Below are 22,105 nucleotides of genomic sequence, written 5' to 3' on the forward strand. Positions count from 1 at the left end.
CAATGCCAAGGCAATCTCACAGCTCAGCAGTAAAGCTACTTTTAACTCTCCAGTGAGATCATTGGGTTCAATAGAGAGACTCAAGTGGCGCTTAAAATTAGGCCTGTGTGCATGTAATAAGCTTTGGATCTTGGCCGCATGTTCCCGGAACTTCTGAGCAAGCCTCATGGGGTGTGTCTGTGTGTGCGCTCGCACGCGCCCGTGTATGTTTCTCATAAGTTCTGAAAATGGTCCAACTAAAGATTTGTTTCAGACTTCCTAGAAAGCTACGAATCTATTGTAATTATGCTTTGAACTCAGATCCTCCAGCTTTCAACTCTTTCATGTTCAAGTGAAAGCCAGGCTCTTATTCATTTATTCACTAAGGAAATATTGATGGGAGAGTTATTATGTTTCAAAACACTCTGTGAGGTGTTAACAATGTGAAGGTGAAAGGGGCTGGGGAAGTGAGGGCCTCAGCCAGGGATTACCCAGAGAGACACCCTTCACCTACCCTGTCTTCCCAACAGTCACGTTGTGAGCCAGAAACTACCTTACGTTCATGCTGTCGCCAACAGTCTGTCACGATCAAATATGTCCCCAAATGCGGGGAACTGGAGCTGACAGATAATTAGCTCAAATGCTCCTTTTAGGGTAATGTTGATGGCAAACAAAATAATATCTGAAAATCCAATGAATAAAAATGATGCTTAACTAATGACAAAGCAGTTGCCCAGGGAAACGGATCAGGTGCGTTTCCAGACCCCATTGGATGGTCTTTTGCCAGTATCAGCAGACACACACTACTTGCTGATGTTTTATATATGAAATGTGTTCAGAATGGGGAGCTGTACAGTACTTTCATTCCCACTCCATTTCAACTCATCTTTTGAAAGGATCAGATAATCTACTGTACTAAGCACCAACTCTCATTCTCCAACAAAACGCTTTAAAATGAGGCTCTTCCAATTGTTTCAGCTCCCTGGGAAGGCTACACGAATACACTGAATCTACAGTGCATATCGCAAATGAATCAGCTCAAGAGAGGATGCTCTGTTTTAAATCCTCATGTCCACCACAGGAATCTCAAATCCTTTGTTATGTTAGACATTTGCAAATGGAGCATACCTGGCAGATATATTCTGATGTTCAACCAAATGCAAACAGCCAAAGAAGTCACTTTGTCATCATATAACCACAGTAACAGCAACAAACATACACCCTGCCAGTCTCATTCAACTCTAGTCTTGGGAATATAGTGAATAGCATTTCCATTAACAAATTTATACTTGCTATTCCTTGGATTTGCATGTAAATCTGTCTCCAATTTTATAAAATATAAATTTATTAAATCTGTTATGGTATTAGAACTTCATAATGAAAAATAGTTGGCTGTGGTGTGGATGGGGGGGGGGCTTGGGAAATCAGCAAACTTTTAATTCCTAGAGAAACATCTACTTGAATTGTTTTTGTTGGTTTTTAAAAGTCTGATACTAATGGGCATTCATGGAAAAGTATTCATATGTTTTTAAAGAGCTCACTGACTCTTCATATGCAAAGTATGATCATATAAAGAAGAGAAACCTTAATCTGTAAACATTTGAACAGTATATATCAAGTCAAAGAGGACAGTTCCAGTATTACTTTGCAATTAGTTCCTCTTAAGAATCTGAAGAATTTTTCTAATTCAAGTGTTCATTTTTAGTGAATATTTATTTATTAACTGAACGCTAACTACAGCATAAAATAACTGTGTAAACAGTTTATCCAGTAAAACACAATATCATTTGATCACATTTCCAATATTTCATTTTGCCTATGAACAACCCAAAATATGACATTCATTTTTTGAAACAATGTCACTGTTTGGCACAGAAGTCTATTTACACGAGAGCTTGTTTCATTTGCCATTTATTCCAATAACTTGAGAACAATTATTTGCAACTAAATCTAACAGTATTTGTACAAGTACTTTCAAGCTAAAATACTGCTAAAAAATTCCAGCACACATGCAATTCAATATGTTTACATAATAACATATTTATTATAAAACCCGTGACTCTGAGCACTTTATAGCCAGAAGTCACTCTACCCTCTAATGAAACATGGCCACATCTGAGAGGAGACGCTGTTGGGCAGAAGAGTCCTGCGGTCAATTAAGTTGAAATGGGTTGCCTACTTGGACTGGTCAGGAATGCTACTGCGCCGTCATGGAATCGCTTGATAGCTCAAGTCACACAAAACTGCAGCAGATTTTCAAGTATAAGCCCTTAGCAACCAAGAAACTGGTAGCACAAGCAGCATTGGCAAAACACACTCTTACTATGCAGGTGGGCTCCATTTTAAGCAAAGTCAATATTGAAAATCCAAATATACAAAACAGATAAATTAGAGAGTGATTATTTGTATTATAAAATGATGTTCTGCTTTATAAAAGGATTCACAAGATTCCTCTAAATGGCAGCTCCCCTAATGCATTTAAAATACAATTTGATTTACAAAACTACAATTTACACATGACTTTTTGCACAACCATTGTGAGAAGCAATGTATACCTATATACAGTACTTAATTTTCGCTCTCAGGATTTAAATAAGTGCCTTATCGTTGTATTGGTAAAAGACACTTAAGCCAAAATGTTATCTTTTAAGCCACTGAAATATAAAGTAAATATTGCCTCTAAAACATGGATATTCCAGAAAAGTAAAGTACATTTGTGATTTTGTATTTACATTTTTGGGACTCATGTTTAAATTGTAGATCTTTAGATAGCGCACATATATAGCTATCTTCAGGCCATACTATTGGGCCTTGTTCTACAGAAATTAGTTTTATTTTATTTTAGTGGTTTTTTTTCCTTTTTAACTGTGTAACTCTAAAGAGATGTTAATGGTGGTTACACTGTAACTAGTCTATTGAAGATATATCAGTTTTATACTTCATTGCACAGAATCACCTTTTTAAAAAACGCAACTTCCTACACTGCATCACTGTTCCCACTGTTTACTCTGGGTGATTGTCATTCATATCCTTTTTTAGCACTAAACTCCCCGCTGTGGTTGAGGGGGTGGGGCTGAGATCTGACTACTGTACCTCTGTACACAACATAGAGCCTGGCACCTAGGAAGCAAGCACTCAGTAACTATTTCTTGAATGATTGAAGAAATGGCTGGGTTGGGAGAACTGTCTGGAAGGATTTCTTCACTCTAGCATCCAACCCAGTGTGTTTCCCAAATGTGTACAATCAAAATGAATTCCCAGAGTCAGAAAAATCACAGAACCTCTCTCTTGCTCCTTATAGGCTGTTTGTAAAATCCATAAAATATCGAGCCCTTGATGACATGGAAGTACTTAGAAAAATTAAATCACCTTAGAGGTCAGAGGACAAAGCAGAGGAAACAGAAGGGTCATATCCTTAGTCACCAACTGCTGGAGTAAACCAACAAGGCACACAGGTTAACCAGAGCCCAGAACCAAATCAGACTCTTGGCAATTGTGTCCGGACTGAGAAATGGTACTTTCGAGTGTTGCCATACAGACTTAGCCACAGGTATATTCAGAAGCAGTGAAAGCAACTAATTAAGAGCTAGACTCAAAGGGAATTACCATTTGGCCATTTGTAAGGCCAGACACATAGATCTGTTCCAGGCAGGGCCCATTGTTGGCTGGAACTATTTCGCTGTGCTGACGCTCATACCCATTACAAGCTGCATGTGAAATCAAAGTGAAATAGCAAAATCCAGCTGTAGGAGATGAAAATAAAAATCTTAAAATATGTTGGAAAGCACTCAAGTGGAGAAAGCAAAACAATATGTAGTCAGTGGGGATGTTAAGTTAATAAACATAAAGTGTTTATGATTGCATTTGAAAATAAGGCTTCGAAGTATATGGTGTATTATGCCTTTAAATGAAATAGTCTGAAGCAAAATCAAACGATTTCATCTTCAAACCTAATACAAATAAAGTACAGATCTAAAAAGCATGAGAATCTAGAATTAAGCCGTAATTATTGAGAGTTTATGAATCTGAATTCTTCCAGGAGGCCTCTTTAGAATCATGTAACTAAATGAATATTAAGCTATCTCTATTTAAAATTAATGAATTAGTTTTTCTGCAGATAATGGCATTTTACAGGAATGACTTGACTTTCTGGAGAATAAGAACAAACGCTGAAGTAGAATCGCTACATCAATAGTTCTAGTCATCTAGTTTAAACCTAAAAACTATCTTAATAGAATAGGTATGCTAGTTTCCCTTCATAATCGCTTCCCAAAATACCTACCTTTGTATTCTGTATTTGTCATTGCACAAATGAGGGCAGCCACAAGAGGATTTTTGAAACTCATATATAAAGATTTCACTCAAAGAGGAGTGGTTTCCAGGAACTATATCCAAGTTCAACTAGCATAATACTCTAGCTCTTTTTCTGTGAAATGTAAAAGTCTCTGTACGTTAACTTTCTCGTAGATCATTTCAGGCCATGAATTTCAATTGTGATCTAATGGATTTAAATAGGAATTATGATCTCTAATCAAAGAATGAACACGTGAGCTTGTCACTGTAGATATTCAGAGATTCCAGGTTGTCAGAGGCATTTTTTTCCCTGAATGTCCTCCCGTTCCATTTATATAGACATGATTACCTTCTATTGTTTAAAAAAACTTGTTTTGCACCGTCATTATTCATGCAAATAATTTGGTTTTAAATAATTTCTAATTGAAAGCCTATCACATGAATTGTTTATAGTGACACAATATACTATTCGTCATTTTAAAGCTTTAAAAGTAAGTTATGAGGATCCACTTCAATCTCCACACGATAATAAAGGGTTATTATGTTCAGTAACCTATTTATGAAAAGGAAACAGTGTGCTTCTTTCAGACGCCATCAATTGCTTTAATAAGGATTTGAAAAGCTGGACTACTTTATATGCAGATCACCATCCCAGTTGCATAAGGATTTACAATAGACAAAACAAAACTATTTTTTGTTGTAAAGAAGGGCTGTTTGTTTAAATCACACAATAATGCTTGCATCTAAAAATTACTTACAGGCTAATAAGGCTTCATAAACGTTATATAGACTTGGTTAGTTAAAATCATTTTAATGCTAAGACCAAAACAAAAGGCTCGCTCACACCACAAGGAAAAAAATCATGTAGCACATGCCTAAAGAAGGCAGAAGCAAAAAAGATGCTTACTTTCTTGGTTTAGGTAATTCTTAATCAATTTGGAGATGCAAATAGTATATGAGTTGATAGCACCCTGTTTACACTTCAATAGACTCGAGAGGAAAACCTGCTTTCTCTGAACATGTGAAAATTGAGAAGGATTCTGAGTCTAAACTTTAATCCTAAAAGAAAGTAATGTATGCGTTTGTCTCTGCTGCCTTGAATTTCCAGAGAGCTTACTTGGGAAGTTTTAATCTCACCTTTGAAGTCTTCCTTCAAGGTATTTAATGGCTCATATGTCTTTATTAAATGAGGTGTGTGGCGGCCTCTACTGGTGTGTGTTTATAGAAAATGTTTCAATAGGCAGAAAAAATATTAATTTCAATTAAAAAGTTAGAAATACAGACTCTGTCATTTAAATATATAAAAATATCTAATTTAATGCAGAAAAAATATATTACAAGTTGTGTAATGTACTCTTAATTAGGAAAATAATCTAAAACACTGACCATGTTAGTGCAAAATAATGATTTACGGAAGGGCATTAATTGTTCAATTCACTCTGATATTGGGTTAAATATATTTTATTAATGAATTACTAATCCCAACTGAGGTGGTTTATTACTTCTAGTCCACTGTTAAATCCCCTTAGTTGACTTAAATAAAATCACTTAGAACAAATCCAGAGGAAAGGAAATATTTTACAGTTAAATCTCTGAAGTCCTAGAACTAGAATCATTTGATGACAGGCTGGTTTCAATAACTCAAGCAAACTGTACGTTGACTTAATATAGCTGACATTTAGATCTATTTTACGGTGTTTTTAATTTTAAAAATACAGCGCATTAAAATATGTTCAATTTATCAAAGCTAAAAGCAACATTTAAGTAATGTACGTAAAGTGCAAAGGCACTTTAACACAAAGAAGTGATGCCTACTGGCTACACTCGGTAGATGTGAAGATGGAAATACCATATATCATTATTTACAAAAGAATTTATAGTCTCAAAAGATCTTTGGAGATCTTCTACAAAATACACTAAATAGCCATTTTCACTTGAAAAGTCTGCTTACTCTTTCTTCATTCACTACAATCTCCTCTTCCCATCCCCCATCCCCCACTGGAAAAAATAAAAGAAAAAAAGAAACAAAACCATAAACAAAATATATGAAAAAAATGCATCGTAGAAACATTCATGATCAATGATGACTCCTAAGGAGAAAAGGAAAAAAGGGGGTGGGGGGGCAAGAGAGAAATAATTTAAAGGAAAGCTTGAAAAAGCAGTATCATTGCTTCACCCCATCCCCCAAACATTTTCAAAGTCCCCCATTGACACTGGGAAAAGGGAGAACATAAACAAACACAAAAAAATAAATGCCGTGCTTCCAACAGTTTGGAGCAGCATCCTTTGATGCCATGGGGTTGTAAATGATTTCCCTTCACAGCTGACTGATTGCAGTTTGTTTTTCCAGAACTTCGAGGTAGTCTGGTTCTGATTGCGGCTTAGCTTGCAGTAAAGGGTGATCGGGTTTTGACTGCCCCACAAAGCATTTCCTGGGAGTTCCATATAAAACGGTCTTATTGATTCTGTCTTGGTTTTGGCGTCGAGATTCATATGAAGGGGCGAACTGCCTTTTAGGTAAGGTACAAAAGTTATAGTGGACTAGTCCTGCGCTGGGGAGTTCCTTGACCCGCTCGGCAATATTCTGATACAGCAGCTCAGGCTCTCTTGGTGTGGCTTGCTTTTCTAGTAACTCAGTGGCACTTATAGTGTAAGCAAGAGTGGCTGGTTCTTCTTTTTTCTCCTCCAGGTTTCCGTAGCTGAATTCTTGCAGGTTTCGGTAATAGGCTACTGGGTCTCCTTCCTTCTGCATGTAGATGGGGTTTTGGCACATCTGCCCCACAGGTGGGGGGATATAGTTATAGACGTGGCCGTCAGTTTTATCCTGAGTCTCGCTGTTGTAAGACCCATACTGTAACTGGAAGGAACTGACATCTAAGTTGTTGGCAGTCCTCGGAACACTTGGCACCCCCTTTCGGCGTTTCAGGACAAAGACGAATAAACCAGCCCCAAAACAGACAGATAAAATGAAGACAATGAGCAATCCTAAAATTAAGACGGAAAGTGGAACTTCAGTGTGGAGTTCAGGATAGGAACTGGGAGACACGCTAAGTGACCGAGGTGTGTCTGTGTTATGATTCATTGACAAAATGGTTCCGTCTGACAAGTTCGGACTCTCTGGACAGATAGCCTCCCTTCCCAGAAACTTCAGTATCTCCCCTGCGTGCTTCGCCGGAGACTCACAGGTCACCTCATTGATGATGACAGGGGAGTTGGCGTGTTCCGTCCAGTCCTTCAGCCCCATGATGTCACAGGTGCAGTCCCACGGGTTCTCTTGCAGATCTATCTGGATAAAAGCTGGGAGCTGATCCAGCACCCCTTTCACAGGCAGGTGAGAAAAATGGTTGTTTCTCAGATTCAGCCTGGTGAGGGCCGTGCCCCCAAATATGTTATCAGGTAAGGACCTCAGCAGGTTGTTATTCAGAAACAGTAGCTGTAGGTTAATCAAAGCATCGAAGGTCAGCGGCTTAATTTCCTTAATGACATTATACTCTAAATAGAGATACTGCAAGCTGTGCAGTCCATCAAACATAGAAGGATATAGCACTTCAAGGTAATTGCCATTCAGATAAAGTCTGCGTAAACTGGTCAGGTTTGTGAAGGCACCTTCCTGAATGACTGCAATCCTGTTGTTTCCTAAATGCAACAAATCCAAAGAACTGTAATCTAAGAGGTCGTTCTTATAGACAGTTTGCAGATAGTTCCCTGTCAGGTAGAGTTTCTTTGGATTGGTAGGTTTGGGCTGCAGGTCGGAGATATTAGTGAACTTCCTTTCTTGGCAGTTTACGTTTAGACCATTGTCTGAGCTCTGAGAGGTGCAGACACAGCTACTGGGGCAGGTGAGGGGCACAGGGGACTTGGTCTGGTAGACCATGATGGGGCCGAAGCTCTGCCTGTCCTTGGACACAGTGACCCGGGGAGTTGGACGGTTTCTCATTTTGGGTGGCCGGCTGGCTTTTGGAGCCCGGGTGGGGTTGAGAGCAGGGTTCATTGTAGGTGACAGCCTTTGGACGTGTGTGTCAGCATGGCTGCCCCTCTGACTGGCGTCGCCAGCACTTTTTCTGGGACAGAGGTCTTGCCTGGTCAGCTGGGTCACATCTTTCCCGTGCAATCGAAAGGGAGTTTCACAGACAATCTCCCCCACAAAAACAGTTATGGTGTCCAGCCAAGCCTTGAGAGGCAGTAAGTCACAAGTGCAGTTCCATGGGTTTTCCTCCAGCTGAATTTCCATGATCCCTCCGATGTGTTCAAGGACGCCAGCGAAAGGCATCACTTTCAGCCTGTTTCCTCTGAGGTCTAAGTGGGTCAGCAGGACGAACCGGAACACATTGCTGGGCAGTGACAGCAGAAGGTTGTCGTTCAGGATGAGCACTTTGAGCTTATTCAGTTTGCTGAACGCCCCTGCCTCGATGGCACTGATGTAATTGTAGTCAGCCTGGAGGTACTCCAGGCTCTCGAGGCCCAGGAAGGTGTCCTCTCTCAGCACCTCGAGTTTATTGTTATTGAGGTGCAGTCTCTTGAGGGTTTTCAGGCCGCTGAACGCCCCGGTTCGGATCTCCTGCAGCCCGTTGTTACCTAGGTGGAGAGTCACCGCGTTGGAGTAATTGACGAACTCGTTGGGGTACAGTCTCGTCAGGAGGTTGCCATTGAGGAAAAGCTGGTAGATTCGATACTGAGGGGGCTGGAGCAGGCTGACAGTTGTAAATCCTTTGTTTTCGCAGTTAATATTCAGAACGTTTTCCTTCTCTTCGCACAGGCAGCGGATCTTGCAAATGTCTTTGGCAGTTTTGCGACTCTCCGTCTGTAAGAACCCGGCCACGGTTAACACACTGAGGAACCAAACGCCGCTCAGCATCTTTAGGCACCGTCGGTGTCAGCTCAGGTACCTACAGGCAAACCTTGGGGGGTGGGGGGAGCAGGAGAGAGCAGGGTGCGGGGAGAAAGAAACAAGGAAGCCCGATTAAAATGGCAAAGCAAGGGGGCGGAGTGGGAGGGAGGGAGAATGCGGGGAGTGGGCCACACGGCAGAATGAAATCACTGCGTTTTTCAAAGCGGTTCTTCTCTTCCCTCCCCCGCGCCCCCAGCTCACCCACACACCGGTCCCGGAACACACATGCCTGCACCTGATTTCCCGGCGGGTCGCAGCCAGCCGCGGAGTCATTAGTAACCGAGTTGTCCTACTAAATGCAGCCCATCTCCTCCTTCCCCGGGGTACCTTGAAGAGATCTCGGGCGGCTCGCCCGTCCTGGGCTCGCAGCAGAAATTGCATTACTTTTTTTTTTAACTGCGCAAAAACGGGGTGGGAAAATCAGGGGACTGGCGGCAGGGGAGGGGGAGGATGGAAGAGCAAAGATAGCGCGGCGTGGGGGTTACTTACACATTAGGAGAAGTCGCGACCCCTCTCCTCTGCAGTCCGCCAGTACTTTAGCATCTTCAGAAAGAGAGGGAGAGGAAGGTAAAAGAAGACGCCGCTTCCGGGGGGGATGCCCTGCTTTTTGTTGGTTGATTTAATTTGGCCAGGGGGGTGCGCCGAAATTAGAAATCCGGCAGGCGGCAGGAGAGGAACCCGAGGGTTGGAGCGGCGGGAAGCTGAGCCGACCCGGACCTGGGGTGCGATTGCTTAGGGAGGTCGGGGAGCCGGCCGGCCTGGTTTGCGGGCGGCGGCGACGGCTGAGCCTGGGTGCACGCTTCCAATCCGGTGGCAGCGGCAGCAGTGCGCTTACCAGTTTGAATTTGAGAGGCTTTGCAGGCTCCCCGGGACAGGGTTAGGGTGACGTCACGGGGGTGGGGGTAGGCAGCGGATCCAGGGCGCGCGCTGGGCGAGGGAGGGGCAGATGCTTCCCTTCCCAGCTAGTGGCTTTGCAAAGCTCAAATCCCGGCTGTGTCAGTTGATTCTGAACTACTCCACCTCCAACCCGCGGGCAGAGAGCGGCTGGCGAGGCTCCTTGAGAGGGGTTCTCCAGGAGGGCCCCCGCTAAGGGACTGGCACCCTTTTAGTGTTTTTTTTCCACCTGCCCCTCCCTCTTTGGCCATTCCGAGGCGGCGGGGGATCTCATTCCAGATTCCCAAGCAGGAGTCCGTCCAGATCTTCGTGTGTGTGTGTGTGTGTGTGTGTGTGTGTGTGTGTGTGCCTCTTTGCTACAGGATTGGGGCCGCCTGCCAACCTCCTAGCTCAGATGCTCTTGGGGAGTGTGTATGTGTGTGGGGGGGGTGCGCACCAGTGTGTCTGTGTAGGAGGGTGAGGAGTTCTCCTAGGGGATGTACGCTTTACATACAGAGCTTTGTTTCAGGACTCAGAGAATTACTTTCCCAGTGGTGACTGACCAGATAGATATATGCCTGGATTCTGAAAGTCACCTCAATGTTAGCTTGTGGACTGAAATAAACAACACAACCCTTCTCCCCCTGAGGTTTATACTTAGCCAGATAATGAGGTTTAAACGTGTGCTTTTTGCCTGAAAGAAGGAGCAGAGGAGTGGGTGTCAGAAAGGCACTGCTAAGCTGAGCCTCAGCTGGGAGTGGGAGCCCAAGGAAGGTGCCTAAGCCCTCCAGGCTGCAGGCAGGGGCCAGGGAGCTCGGAACACAGAAGGCAGCAAGGCAGAAAGACTGGCTCCTGAGAAAGAGGGGAGATGAACCCAGTCCGGACTGAAACCCAGTAGATCTGGGTTCTGATCTAGCTCTGTTGCCAGGTATGTCACTTGTTTCTGGATCTTGTCTCCATTGGTAAAAACAGGGTAGACTATATGACATTCAGTCAGATTCAGTTAACCTTTCCACAGCATTATTAATGGCTAGGTGTTGGGTTTTTGCCTTCATTATCCCATTACTCCTTCGTTATCTTAAGGTCCTCTGAACCCAGGAATCTCCCAGTGTGCAGTCCATTTGCAAGATGTGAATGTCTGCTGTTGCCCGGAAGTGCCAGGGGCTACTTCTCAGAGAGATGAGTCAGGAAAAGGAGGGAATGAAAGAGTGGGAAAAGAATGGACCAGGACGTGTGCCTGTCCTGCGAAACACTTCAGCTTGCTTTCCCCACCTCTTCAGTCCGAGCCCGCTGCAGATAGAGTTAACACAGGGGCCCGCTGCTGTGCCAAATGTGGACTAGAGAGGATCACAAAGGCAAAATGAGCCTTCTGAGAAGGAAAAGCCCTCTGCTTCTCCCCCTCTTCCTTCCCTCTTAAACGCAGGTCCTGGGATTGTTTGTCCGTATAAGCTCTTCCCCAAGAAGGGCTTGGGACAGTTTATAAACTTAGGCAGTAGGGCAACCTGTGGCTCTGGCAGTCTCCCCCAGAATTTTTCACAGGCTTTCTCTTTTTCCCCTACTTTTCCTTCTGGGAAGAACCCTCAACCAGACATCGTGAGCCCCTTTCCCATCCTGTAATTCTTGCTTGGTCTTGGGCAAGCTCCTTTCCTTCTGAGGTCTCAAATTGTCCTTCTCTGTGCCAAAGGGTGACAATGAGATGAGTTGTCCTCAGAGGGGGAGGGGGCCTCCCTCTATTGCAATTGCATCATTAGATGCAAGCAGAGTGATGCAGTGCGACCATGATTAAGCTTCCTTTCATAGCCAAGAGGCATTTATTTCTACATATTTCCAAATATTAAATATACATAGTTCCTAGAGAGATATGGTGTGCTCATTCAGTCATCCATTTAACAAACATTTATTAATTAGGTTAATATTTCATTGAAATAGAAGCCAACAGGAGAGCTGGATGAGACCTTTGAAATGAGATTCATTTTACAGACAGGACATTCCTCAACCAGGGGAAGTGCTGACTTGCTTAAGTTCAAGAATCTATAAAATTAGAAACAGAACCCAGGAATTCTGTGTCCCGGTCCGGCAGGTTTCCAAAAAAACTCACGACTGCTTGGGGTGAATTAGAGAAGAACTATCTACCTAAACTTAAATAGGAGTGGTCGCATATTACCTAAATATGTTCTTTTTAAAAAGTTGTATTTGAAAGTGAAATATCAAATATTAGTTTTAGTTCTCAAATATAGTAATTTCTTTCAAGGCACTGACGACGCTGTCAATGCTTCTTGAGGACAGACACCGTTTTCTTAGGAATTTCAGAGAGAGAGAGAGAGAGAGAGAGAGAGAGAGAGAGAGAGAGAGAGAGAGGAAATTGGGAAAACAAGGAGTAACAGCACGGGGGACCCCCGAGGTGTTGTGGTAAATATTCCTCCCATGGACTTTCCCACCCGTCCTTAGTCTCCATTCCGTCCCTGGGCTTCCCTAGCCGCGTTCTGAAACATCGTTATTGAGACCAAATCAGCCTCAATCCCGATAAATCACTTTAAGCAAGTTTCACTTGGCCCCGCGTCTTGGGGAGGGACGGCCACAACACCCGGCTGAGGAGAGCGGGGCTTGAAGGCGGTGGGAAGGTGAGCTGGGAGCCCAAGGGAGGCAGAGGCGGACGCTAAAATAAGGCAAACGCTCCCTCTTCTAGCCGGGGCGAGGGACGCAGAAACGGGGACTCGGTGGCCTCAGTCTCACTCGCATCTAACAGAGTGGAGTCTGGCTCCAGTCGCCCATGCTGGCCAGGGCGCGGTGAGTGAGGCGGGCGCGCAGCCCACCTCTGCTCGGCCACCCGCCAGCCCACCAGGGGGTTAACAGGAGTCCCCAAGCAGCAGTAGTCTCTGTGTGTGTGTGGGGGGGGATTCAACTGCTTGCCAGCGGACGCCTTCTCCCCCCCCACCCCATCCTGCTAGACGCCTGGTGCCTGGTGTGGGGCCCGCAGCCGAGACGGCCACACGCGCTGCCCTCGTCCCGGGGGCGGCTCGGCTTGTGAGCCGCTCCGGGCGGCAGTGACCGCGGGGTTGTGCGACGCCCGGAGCCCGACCACACCCGCACGGAAGGTCCCGGAGCCACACAGCCCTTGCGGGGGTGGGAGGCGAGGGCGGCCCCAGCACGCAGTCCTGGGCTGCTGGCTCCCGGTCCTTCCACGCTGTTCCCTCCGCGAGGGGAGATGGCCGAGAAGGGGGCAGGGGGCCCGCTGGCCCGCCGAGCCGCCGCGGCGTCCCCGAGTGCTTAGAACTTACCCAGCGAGCGCGCCGCCCGGAGCTTCCCCTGGAGGCACCCGCAGCATCGGCGACCGGGGCAGGCGCGGGAGCCTACACAGACTTGGACCCGCGCGGCCGGCGAGCGAGGGCACGGCGGCGAGCACTGGCGGCGCCCCCGGGCAGGCAGATCCCCACTGGAGCGGCTCGCCGCCGGGCAGCGCTTCCAGCAGGAAGGAGGGAGGGAGCGGTGGAGGAGGAGGGAAGCAAAGCGGGAGGGAACAGGAGGAGGAGGAGGGAGGGAGGGAGGGACGACGGCCCCTCTCCTGCACTTATCAATCACCCCGCAGATCAAATGTCCCCGCTGTGCACCCGGGAGGGGGATGTACCAGCCCACAGAGGAGCCGCTGCTCCATTTCTCTGACAAATGCCGTGGAGCGCTGTTCACGCCTCTCTCGGCCCCTCGCGCCTGGAACTCTGCCCAGCCCTTGCAGCTTCTACCGTGGGCTGCAGCTCGGACTCGGTCAAGGGAAATCAGGATGGCACTCGCTCGGTACCAAAGCCGAGGGGAGACTTAAGACCACTGGGTGGAAGTTCTGGACAAGTGCGAGAGCAACCAGCCCTCCGAGCTGGACACCCTCCGGGACGGCTGCCTCCCCTAACTAGTAAGCGCCCAATCATTGGAGTTAGCAGGCAGAGATTTAGGGACCGCCTAGGAGGATGGTAAACAAGGAATTTCCATAGACTATGGGGCTGAGCTAGACTTGTGCAAGCGTGTTAACAAAAGCAAGCCCTTAGCGTCCCAGTCCCTATTTTTGATTCTTTTTCTTCTTCACGGTGTTGCCCAGATTTACTAGAGAGTACTTTGGGCCAATTCCCTTCCTTCTTCTCCTTTCTTTTTCCTCTTAGGATAGTCCAGGTGGTTGTGATTCAATTAAAGGAAGGCTCTCCGTGAAAGAGTCACTGTAGTTCAAGAGGGGGTGCGGTTTTCGCCCCCAGATTGTAGTTCTCCTCAAGACCTTCTTTCCCTACGCCCTTCCTTCGCCCTCCCAGCGTGTTGCGGATAAAGTTGCAGCTTATTAACCTAAGGCAGGAGTAAGGAGTGTATTTGATGACACCAAGACATTTCCCCCTCAATCCTAGAGGAGAGTGGCCTTAAAGCCCTCACCATCCCCTGTCCTTCTCACATCTCCTCCAGTCTGTCAAACCCCCAAGTCTTCAGAATATCCTCAGGCTTGACCGTGGAGAATGGAAGGGGAATCGAAGAGAGGGGTGCACAATTCGCTTTCATGCTAATGAATTGGTGTGGGGGTTTGTCTGCTTTCAAGGTTATTTCCTATACATTGAAACCAGATTCTCACAGCCCTGATTTCCATCTCGTTCTTGTCCTTACCCTGAGGAATCTTTTGTGCTTCTTCCTTCTCTTCTTGGCTTTCTTTTCATAATGGTTCTCTAAGGAGACCATGCGGGGCCTTTTCAAAGGAAAATTACTGATAATCTTATATTGTGAACATATGCAGAGTTTAGTAATACTCCAAAGAACAATCTCTTATAATCATATCTCTGAGATGTTAAGAATCATTACTGTTCCTTTTACTTCATCCCTGAGAAAGACTTTTTGAGATTTCCCTGCCAGTCAGATAAGCAATTTCAGAATAACACAGTTCTCACATATGCACGCAGGCAGCCTACTTACAGTTACATATTCGGAAACATTGCCTTGCTTTACTATATCCTTATTTCTGTAAATCCCACCACACTGTTTGCTGCGCACTCCAGCCGCAGCCTGGGCACATAATATTATTACTAACTGAGGACAGTTAATGCTGTCTCCTCTGTCTTTACCTCATTTCTGACTGTGTCATCTTTTCCTGTAGTTATTTAATGGGCGCTATAAACAACCACAATACACAGAGCTAAGAGTCCATTCACAGGCAGAAATAATGAGACAGTCATGCTGAAAAAAGGAGACAGTTTACTGAGAAGGGTGCTGTGTGCCTAGCCAAAGGGAACACACAAAGAAGCAATAACTTGTGTACAGATTAGATGAGGAGCACGGCATCAATGATAAAAACCGGTATTTTATTTTGATCCAGTAGAAACATGTAAAGATGACATGCATCCATTTTAATTAGCCTTGTAAGCAAGTCTCACGTGTTTACCAGCCCTCAGAAAAGCATGTAAACTGCCTGCCTTTCCCCCAGGGACCACACTGATAGTAAGATAAAATGAAAAGGCACAGACTTTTCTTTCTGTCAGTGTCACATTTTCAAGTACGTGAGTAGCTATTTGGAAGGGTGTCCTGAATGCACACGCACAAAAAACTATGAGCAATGCAAAACTTGATGGGAGCGTTGCTGCACAGATAATTGTAGGAGAGAGCTGGAAGCATGTGAGAGTTTAAAATGTGAAAACTGCTTTATACTGACTTTTCTAAAAGTTTCTGTGTTGGTGGAAATTTCCTGATAAAAATAAGTATCAAAGACTTGCATATTAATGTGCTTTTGTTCATTAATAAAAATGGCATGATTGATCCTTTGCTGTAGTAGCGTTGTAAATGCATCTCTATACTTGTGTGCTTTTCTCTATTGATTAGTTCCTATTACTAAGGGGCTTAGAGATTCCTGATTGCAATGCTGATGGGCATATGGAGAAATCAAATTAAATTTTACTTGTGTTTTTATCATTTCATTCTCAGATTAGGAGAAAATCAGAGCTGAAAAGCTTTAAAGAAACAAACAAACAAACAAACATAATACAAAGTAGAACCCTCACGCAGAGTCAGAAAATCTAAGACAGATGCAAGGTGTTTTCAGAGACTACTGTCCGTTTAGAACCAAAGGTTTCAAAGAAGAATTCAGACAGAGACAGACAAATTCCTAAATAAAGAAACACAACACAAGAGGACATGCCGTTAAGACCAGTAATTATAGGTTAACGGATATTGTACACTTTGGTTCTGTGAGGCTATTATTGAAAGTGTGGATATTTTTAAATTCAACTCAATTAGTTTGATTATTTTGGCAGGCCTGTTAGCTTGGTTGGATTGTGCTGGGCCAGGACCCAGGGCAGTTTGTCTTTTAATCAAACATGCATCCAAATGCTGGGAGACCAATGACCTGGGTTCAGATCCCACCTCTGCTTGCTGTTCATCAGGGCGTCGGAGCAGGCGCACTGCACCTCTCTCTTGTGTCAAACCGGATTCATATCAAAGCCTTGGAAACTTGTGAAGTGGTAAACATATGAGGGGAAATCTGGAAATGAAGAATTCTGATCTCACTTCTTCAAAGAAGTAAATTATACACAACAATGGTTTTAGTGAGAAAACCATGTTTTAATTTCAATTGGGTAATAAAATCAAGATTAGACAGTTATTTGTGATTCTGGTTGGAGCTGTATGGGTTCAAATTTTCAAATGGAAACTTAAAAACATCCTATCTTTTCCCTAGATTTTTCTAAATAGTAGTTGGATATATGTATGGATATATCAGGGTTTCTCAACCTCAGCACTATTGACATTTTAGACCAGATAATTATTTGTTGTGAGGGATTGTTACGTGCAACATGGGAGGTTTGGCAGCATCCTTGGACTCTACCGCTCCCGAGTAAAACCAGCATGCACTATCTGTATATCTATATCTATTGGATTGTCGGAAAAGTTATGACGTATTTTTTCTATGTTTTTCATTGCAAAAATGCATCATGACTTTTCCGACAACCCAATAGATCTATATCTATATCTGTATCTATATCTATCTATATCTATTCTGTTTATATTATGTGTATATATGCTTTATGTGTGTACATATATGGTATATGTATGTGTATGTGTGTATAAACACCTTATGTTTATCTAACACTTAAACAAACTGAAGGAACATACGCATACTGTACACTGTGACAGTGACAGAGCGAGAGCAGTATTCCAGGCTCCATGATGCCTTGCTTGGTGATCTACTACATCCCGCAGGCTGCCACCTCTTATGCCCCAAGTACCATGAATGGAGGCAGGCAATATACCCTGGTACTGCTCTTCGTGAAGGAATATATTTTCCATCATGACCCAGGGTGCAGTCATGGGCTGAAACAAGAGTTTCTGAAACAGTATTACCCTTGACATAGCCATGCACCCTGAAATGTTCTATTGTAGTTGATTTTAAAAATGGCTGGCCGTGGCCTACTAAATTGATTTTATGAGTGATTAACAGGTTGTAGCTTACAGTTTGAGAAACACTGACATGCTGGCTTGAGTAGGGGGGAAAGGAAAAATGGGACAGAACGAAGAAAGGGAGCAGTAAAGAAAAAGGAGAAGAATCAAAATAAAGAAGAAAGAAATGCATGTGATGCAAAGTTATAGAAAAACTTATGGCTCTCCACCAATTGTCTCAAGTGTCGCGTTGCAATGGCACCTGCCCCCTAAGGGTTCTAGGTCTTCCTCCTTGTTGATTGAGTCATGTGATTCATTGTAAGAACCATATTTAAGCTGACGGTGCTTGGGAGTGAAAATACGTGGCAAAAGCCGTAGATTTTACAGATAAGGCTTAGGACGGCATTAGTGAGTATTTCATTTATCTTGACACATTCCATCCTATTAATCTCACTGCAGCCGGAAGTTGGTCTGGAGTTACAAGCTAATGCATTCAGGAGGAAACCAAATTTATTGGGTTTGACATTGTACTTCATTGGAATGGTATAATGCGCTTGAGCCTCTGGACTAAGTTCTGTTGATTTTATTTATCTATTTATGTTTGGCTAGTATAAATACATGGTAAAGTATGTGCTGTGGTAGAGAGGTTAATGCTGACTCTGCTGGGACATTCAAAAATGTCTCCTCGCAGGACACCCAGTTCTAAAGAGTTATATCCAGAAGAACAGCTACTAAGGATTTGCATTAAGTATTTCTGATTTTTCAAAGTCATCATTTGTGAAGAGGACTAAGCTATTAATATGAAAAAATATCAAGGATGACACATTCCAGAGCTACCCTGAACTTGGGATTTGCACAAAGTGAAACACGGTTTAGAAATTGTGGGTTCAAAGGGGAGGTAAGATCTAGAAAGCAAAAACAAAAAACAAAAAGCAAAAAAAAACATTTATAAGGAGTAGCTGGATGCAGAATTCAATCATCATTGCAAGTCAATGAGAAGAGAATGGATTTTTTTTCTGCCTTGAATCTTGGTGATTTATTACTCAGGTGTGATATCAGCTCTTCTTTTTTTTACTTCCATTTTTCATCTCCCAGGATGTTTCCTAAGTGACATTACAATGACACCTGGCACACACCCCTATTCACCTGATTATTGCAGTTGAGGTCACATCTAAGCCAAATGTAATGGCCCTAGGATATATGTCAAACAACTTTTGCATCTGTCTGTGGTAGTACTATGGTTCCTAGGCAAATTAAGAAAACAAAAGCTTCAAATTTCATGACATGTTTGATAATCCAAATATCCCCAAAGTTCTATCAGAAAAATAGCCTCAAGTCCATCTGGGGTGGAGGAAACATATAGAGTTTCCCAAAAGCATCACTTTGGGGCAACCCCAGGAAACCATGACAAAACTGGAGGCACAATCACCACCAGATTTGCCCTCCATCCTGGGCATCACAGCAACTCAAGTACAGTAGTAGGGTCAGTGTCACTTTATTAATATTTGGAAAGAAGGCCAAAGCAAGCTTCTTTTTTTGCTACTCATCATTGCTTCAGAATAATGAGTTCGGTATGCTGATCCCTTAGCTTTTCCTGTAGAGGTGTAGATGGGACAGGTCAGGAAATGGCACTATTTGAATGGGACACCTTGTTTGCCATCATTTAAATATGTTGAATTGTTTTTATTTGAATGCATATTTCAATAGAAATACAAATTCTTAAGAAGATATGTACAACATTGCTAAATGATGAATGCTGGTTATTTTTTGCAGCAAGGAAGGACAATTGTTAAATTAATGAATTAATCTTCTGTCTACAATTTAAAAAAAAATTATTCGGGAATTGGGGAAGGGGAACAATGTTGGAGAATTGGGGAAAGGGAACAAACAGCCAAGTTGTTGTCCTTCAATCTTAGTTGTGAGGGCGCAGCTAGCTTAGCTTCAAGTCCAGTCGCCATCCGGCCGCCCATTGGCAGCTCAGCTCAAGGTGCCATGTTCAATTTTAGTTGTGGGTGGGCATAGCCCACCATCCCATGCGAGAGTCGAACCGGAAACCTTGTTGCTAAGAGCATAAGCTCTAATCACTGGGCCATCCAGCCGCCCGTTGGCAGCTCAGCTGCAGCTCAGCTCAGGGGGCAGTTTGGGGGGCAGCTCACTGTCCCATGTGGGAATTGAACCGGAGACCCTGTTGCTCAGAGCTCGCACTCTTAACCAGCTGAGCCACTCAGCCGGCCCTTATGTCTACAATTTTTATAAAATATAACCACTCAACCTAAGATAACTCCTATCTCTTGAATACAAATAAATAGCACATAACAATTTTAGAAAAGCCTGAGTCCCCGATGTAAAGTGCCAGTTGCATGGAATTCAAATGCATGACTTACTCAAAGGTCTGAACGATCCACTGTGGTTTATATTAACAACATTGGGTTTATAGGCAACAGTGATATTGCTCATTTATTACCCATTCTACTGCCATTGGCCAAATTCAGTCTTGAGTGTAGTGATATTGATCACAGGCTACCCACCTTCATCAAATTATACTTCTCCACTGATTTTTAACTAAGTACTTTGTCTAAAAAAGTCCTAGAAGGCTAATGAACTCTAATGCCTACATAAAGTTAAATTATCCAAATTCTTGATCCATTTACAGTAATAAAATGCAACAGCACCTTAAGTAATTTTGAAAACTACTATGATATATTAATATAACAAATAATTCTATATAGAAAAGCCTCAGAATACAGGGGAGCTGGGCAAGTGAGCTACAACTAAACTGCAGATTTACAAAGCTGTTTTCATGCATGTTCAATTGTTATCTTCCATGGAGATACCAAAATAATTAGTCATCTTTCAGAACTTGTTACTTGCAAAATGTCAGTGATTATTTTGAGTATAGATGTTGACAAAAAGCACTTGGAAAGCCTAAAAATTGTGTTTTTTGTAGAGGCCTGCCTACTTTTCTCCCTCCTTCCCTCGCTCCCTCCCTCCCTCTTTTTCTTTTTTAAAGTTGATTTGGGAATTCCTTCATCCACCATTAGATGTTTTGTCAAAGAAAACTATAAACACCCCAGGCAGCAGTCTATATCCTGAGAAAATGATTACTTGAAATGGCCAACACCACACAGAAGTTTCTACAAGACAGATGCCATCATGATTGCTATTTTTACTGAATTTTCCTTGGGCTAGAAGAATGGTAGAGCTAAAAGTGAATTTCAATTTGCTGTACCTTAGTATGTGGTTTGTGAAACCTCTGGCATCCATATCTCCTGGGCCCTTGGTAAACAAGCAGATTTCTGAGCCCCACTCCAAACTCACTGAATGACATTTTCTAGAGGTAGACTCTGGGCATGGTTATCTTTATTAGACCCTCAAAGGAATGTGATGCAAATTGCAGGACCAATTCTAGCCCAAATCTTCATTTTATAGATGGGGAACTAAGGCTCAGAGATGTGAAGTGACTTATTCAAAGTCACAGAGGCAGAGCCAAGAGTAAAACTCAGATCTCCCAACTCTCATTTAAATGCCTCTGCTTGGTTGTTTGATGTTCTGATAGGTTGGTTTTAGAATTGTATTTTTTTCACTGACAATCAGCAAAATTTAATGCAGCACGATACACCCAGCTTATGAACTATGTTACGATATGCCCATAAAGTGTCTTGTTGGTCAGCCACATGAAGTGATAACACTGTATTTTCAAACTGTTTTGACTAAAAGTTTATTGCTATTTATTTCTGCTTTGAGTAATAAACAACATAAAATGGAACAAAATGCTTGAAAGTACTTATTGAATTAAAAAAAATAATGAGCACAGACCTTGGTATTGAGTGCTTTTTTGAAAAGATTTGCTTTATTTTTGGCACATAGATGCTAAAATGTCAAATTTATTGGAATCTGAAGTAGCTTACTTTTCATGTTATCATTTACTAGGTTTACTGAATAATTTTGAGGATATTACAGGAAGACCAGGGTCAATAATAGGTTGGTGGGGTTTTTTTTTCCATTTTGCTTTCCTCTTTATTTCAAAATTTTGAGTAAAGTTACTGAGGATGCTATCTTGAAGCTCTCTTGACCTATAAGTGTCAACTTCAAGAAAATTTCTGCTAGAAACTTTTGAAGATAAAATAGAACATCTAATTAACATTTAGAAGAGGAAGATACATATCCATTTCAAGTAACCTGACCTGGATTTCAGCAGCAGGATCTCTTCCTGACACATTTGTAACTCATTTTAATTTCGAATAGGTACTGTGTACACACCCAACGCAGAATGAGACTTAATCTCTTAGTTACAAAGGTGAATTAACTGAAAATTTAACAATAAATGTTTGTGAAGAGACATTTCACTTAGCATGATCTAGTACAGCATCAAATGCATGTGATTGACAAGCACCAATTATCTAAGAAAGTTGAAGGACTAGTGCCATTTTCATGCCCCATCTACATTACGATACTTATTTTCAAGGGAAATCGGGTGGTTTCATGGGTATGAGGTGTGCATTGTAGAAAGTGTGTGGGCTTTGGCATCATACAGAGGTAAGGTTGAATCCCAGCGCAACCATCTAACCAAGAGTGTGAGTATGAGCCAGTCACTTAAATTCCCTCTCTCACTTTCCTCTTTTGTAAAGTCTGGGTAATTATGCTGACTTTGTAAGGGTTGTGAGAAACATAGCAAACGCATATAAAATA

General features: G+C 43.1%; 2 protein-coding genes across 3 annotated transcripts; both read right to left on the bottom strand.

Annotated features, from left to right (window-relative positions):
- Positions 1 to 1,713: 1,713 nt before the first annotated feature.
- Positions 1,714 to 6,234, bottom strand: LOC109384827 (transmembrane protein 257). The gene is given in 5 exon segments (XM_019646486.1): positions 1,714 to 3,681; positions 3,683 to 3,755; positions 3,757 to 3,823; positions 3,826 to 3,896; positions 6,224 to 6,234. Coding segments are annotated over 5 exon segments (345 nt in total). The 3' UTR covers positions 1,714 to 3,558.
- Positions 3,667 to 13,521, bottom strand: SLITRK2 (SLIT and NTRK like family member 2). 2 transcript variants are annotated; one of them, XM_019646489.1, is made up of 3 exons: positions 13,312 to 13,521; positions 9,650 to 9,703; positions 3,667 to 9,170 (listed from the first exon to the last, which is right to left on the bottom strand). In XM_019646489.1, exon 3 carries the CDS (start codon positions 9,125 to 9,127, stop codon positions 6,590 to 6,592), a length of 2,538 nt encoding a protein of 845 aa, XP_019502034.1. In that variant the 5' UTR covers positions 9,128 to 9,170; positions 9,650 to 9,703; positions 13,312 to 13,521; the 3' UTR covers positions 3,667 to 6,589. The 2 variants fall into 2 exon arrangements, with proteins under 2 accessions (XP_019502034.1, XP_019502035.1); XM_019646490.1 differs by lacking the exon at positions 13,312 to 13,521 and having other exon boundaries at positions 5,718 to 9,170; positions 9,650 to 11,884.
- Between the last annotated feature and the right edge of the window lie 8,584 nt (positions 13,522 to 22,105).

Source organism: Hipposideros armiger, unplaced genomic scaffold (assembly GCF_001890085.2).
Source record: "Hipposideros armiger isolate ML-2016 unplaced genomic scaffold, ASM189008v1 scaffold_103, whole genome shotgun sequence".
NCBI classification, from domain to species: domain Eukaryota; kingdom Metazoa; phylum Chordata; class Mammalia; order Chiroptera; family Hipposideridae; genus Hipposideros; species Hipposideros armiger.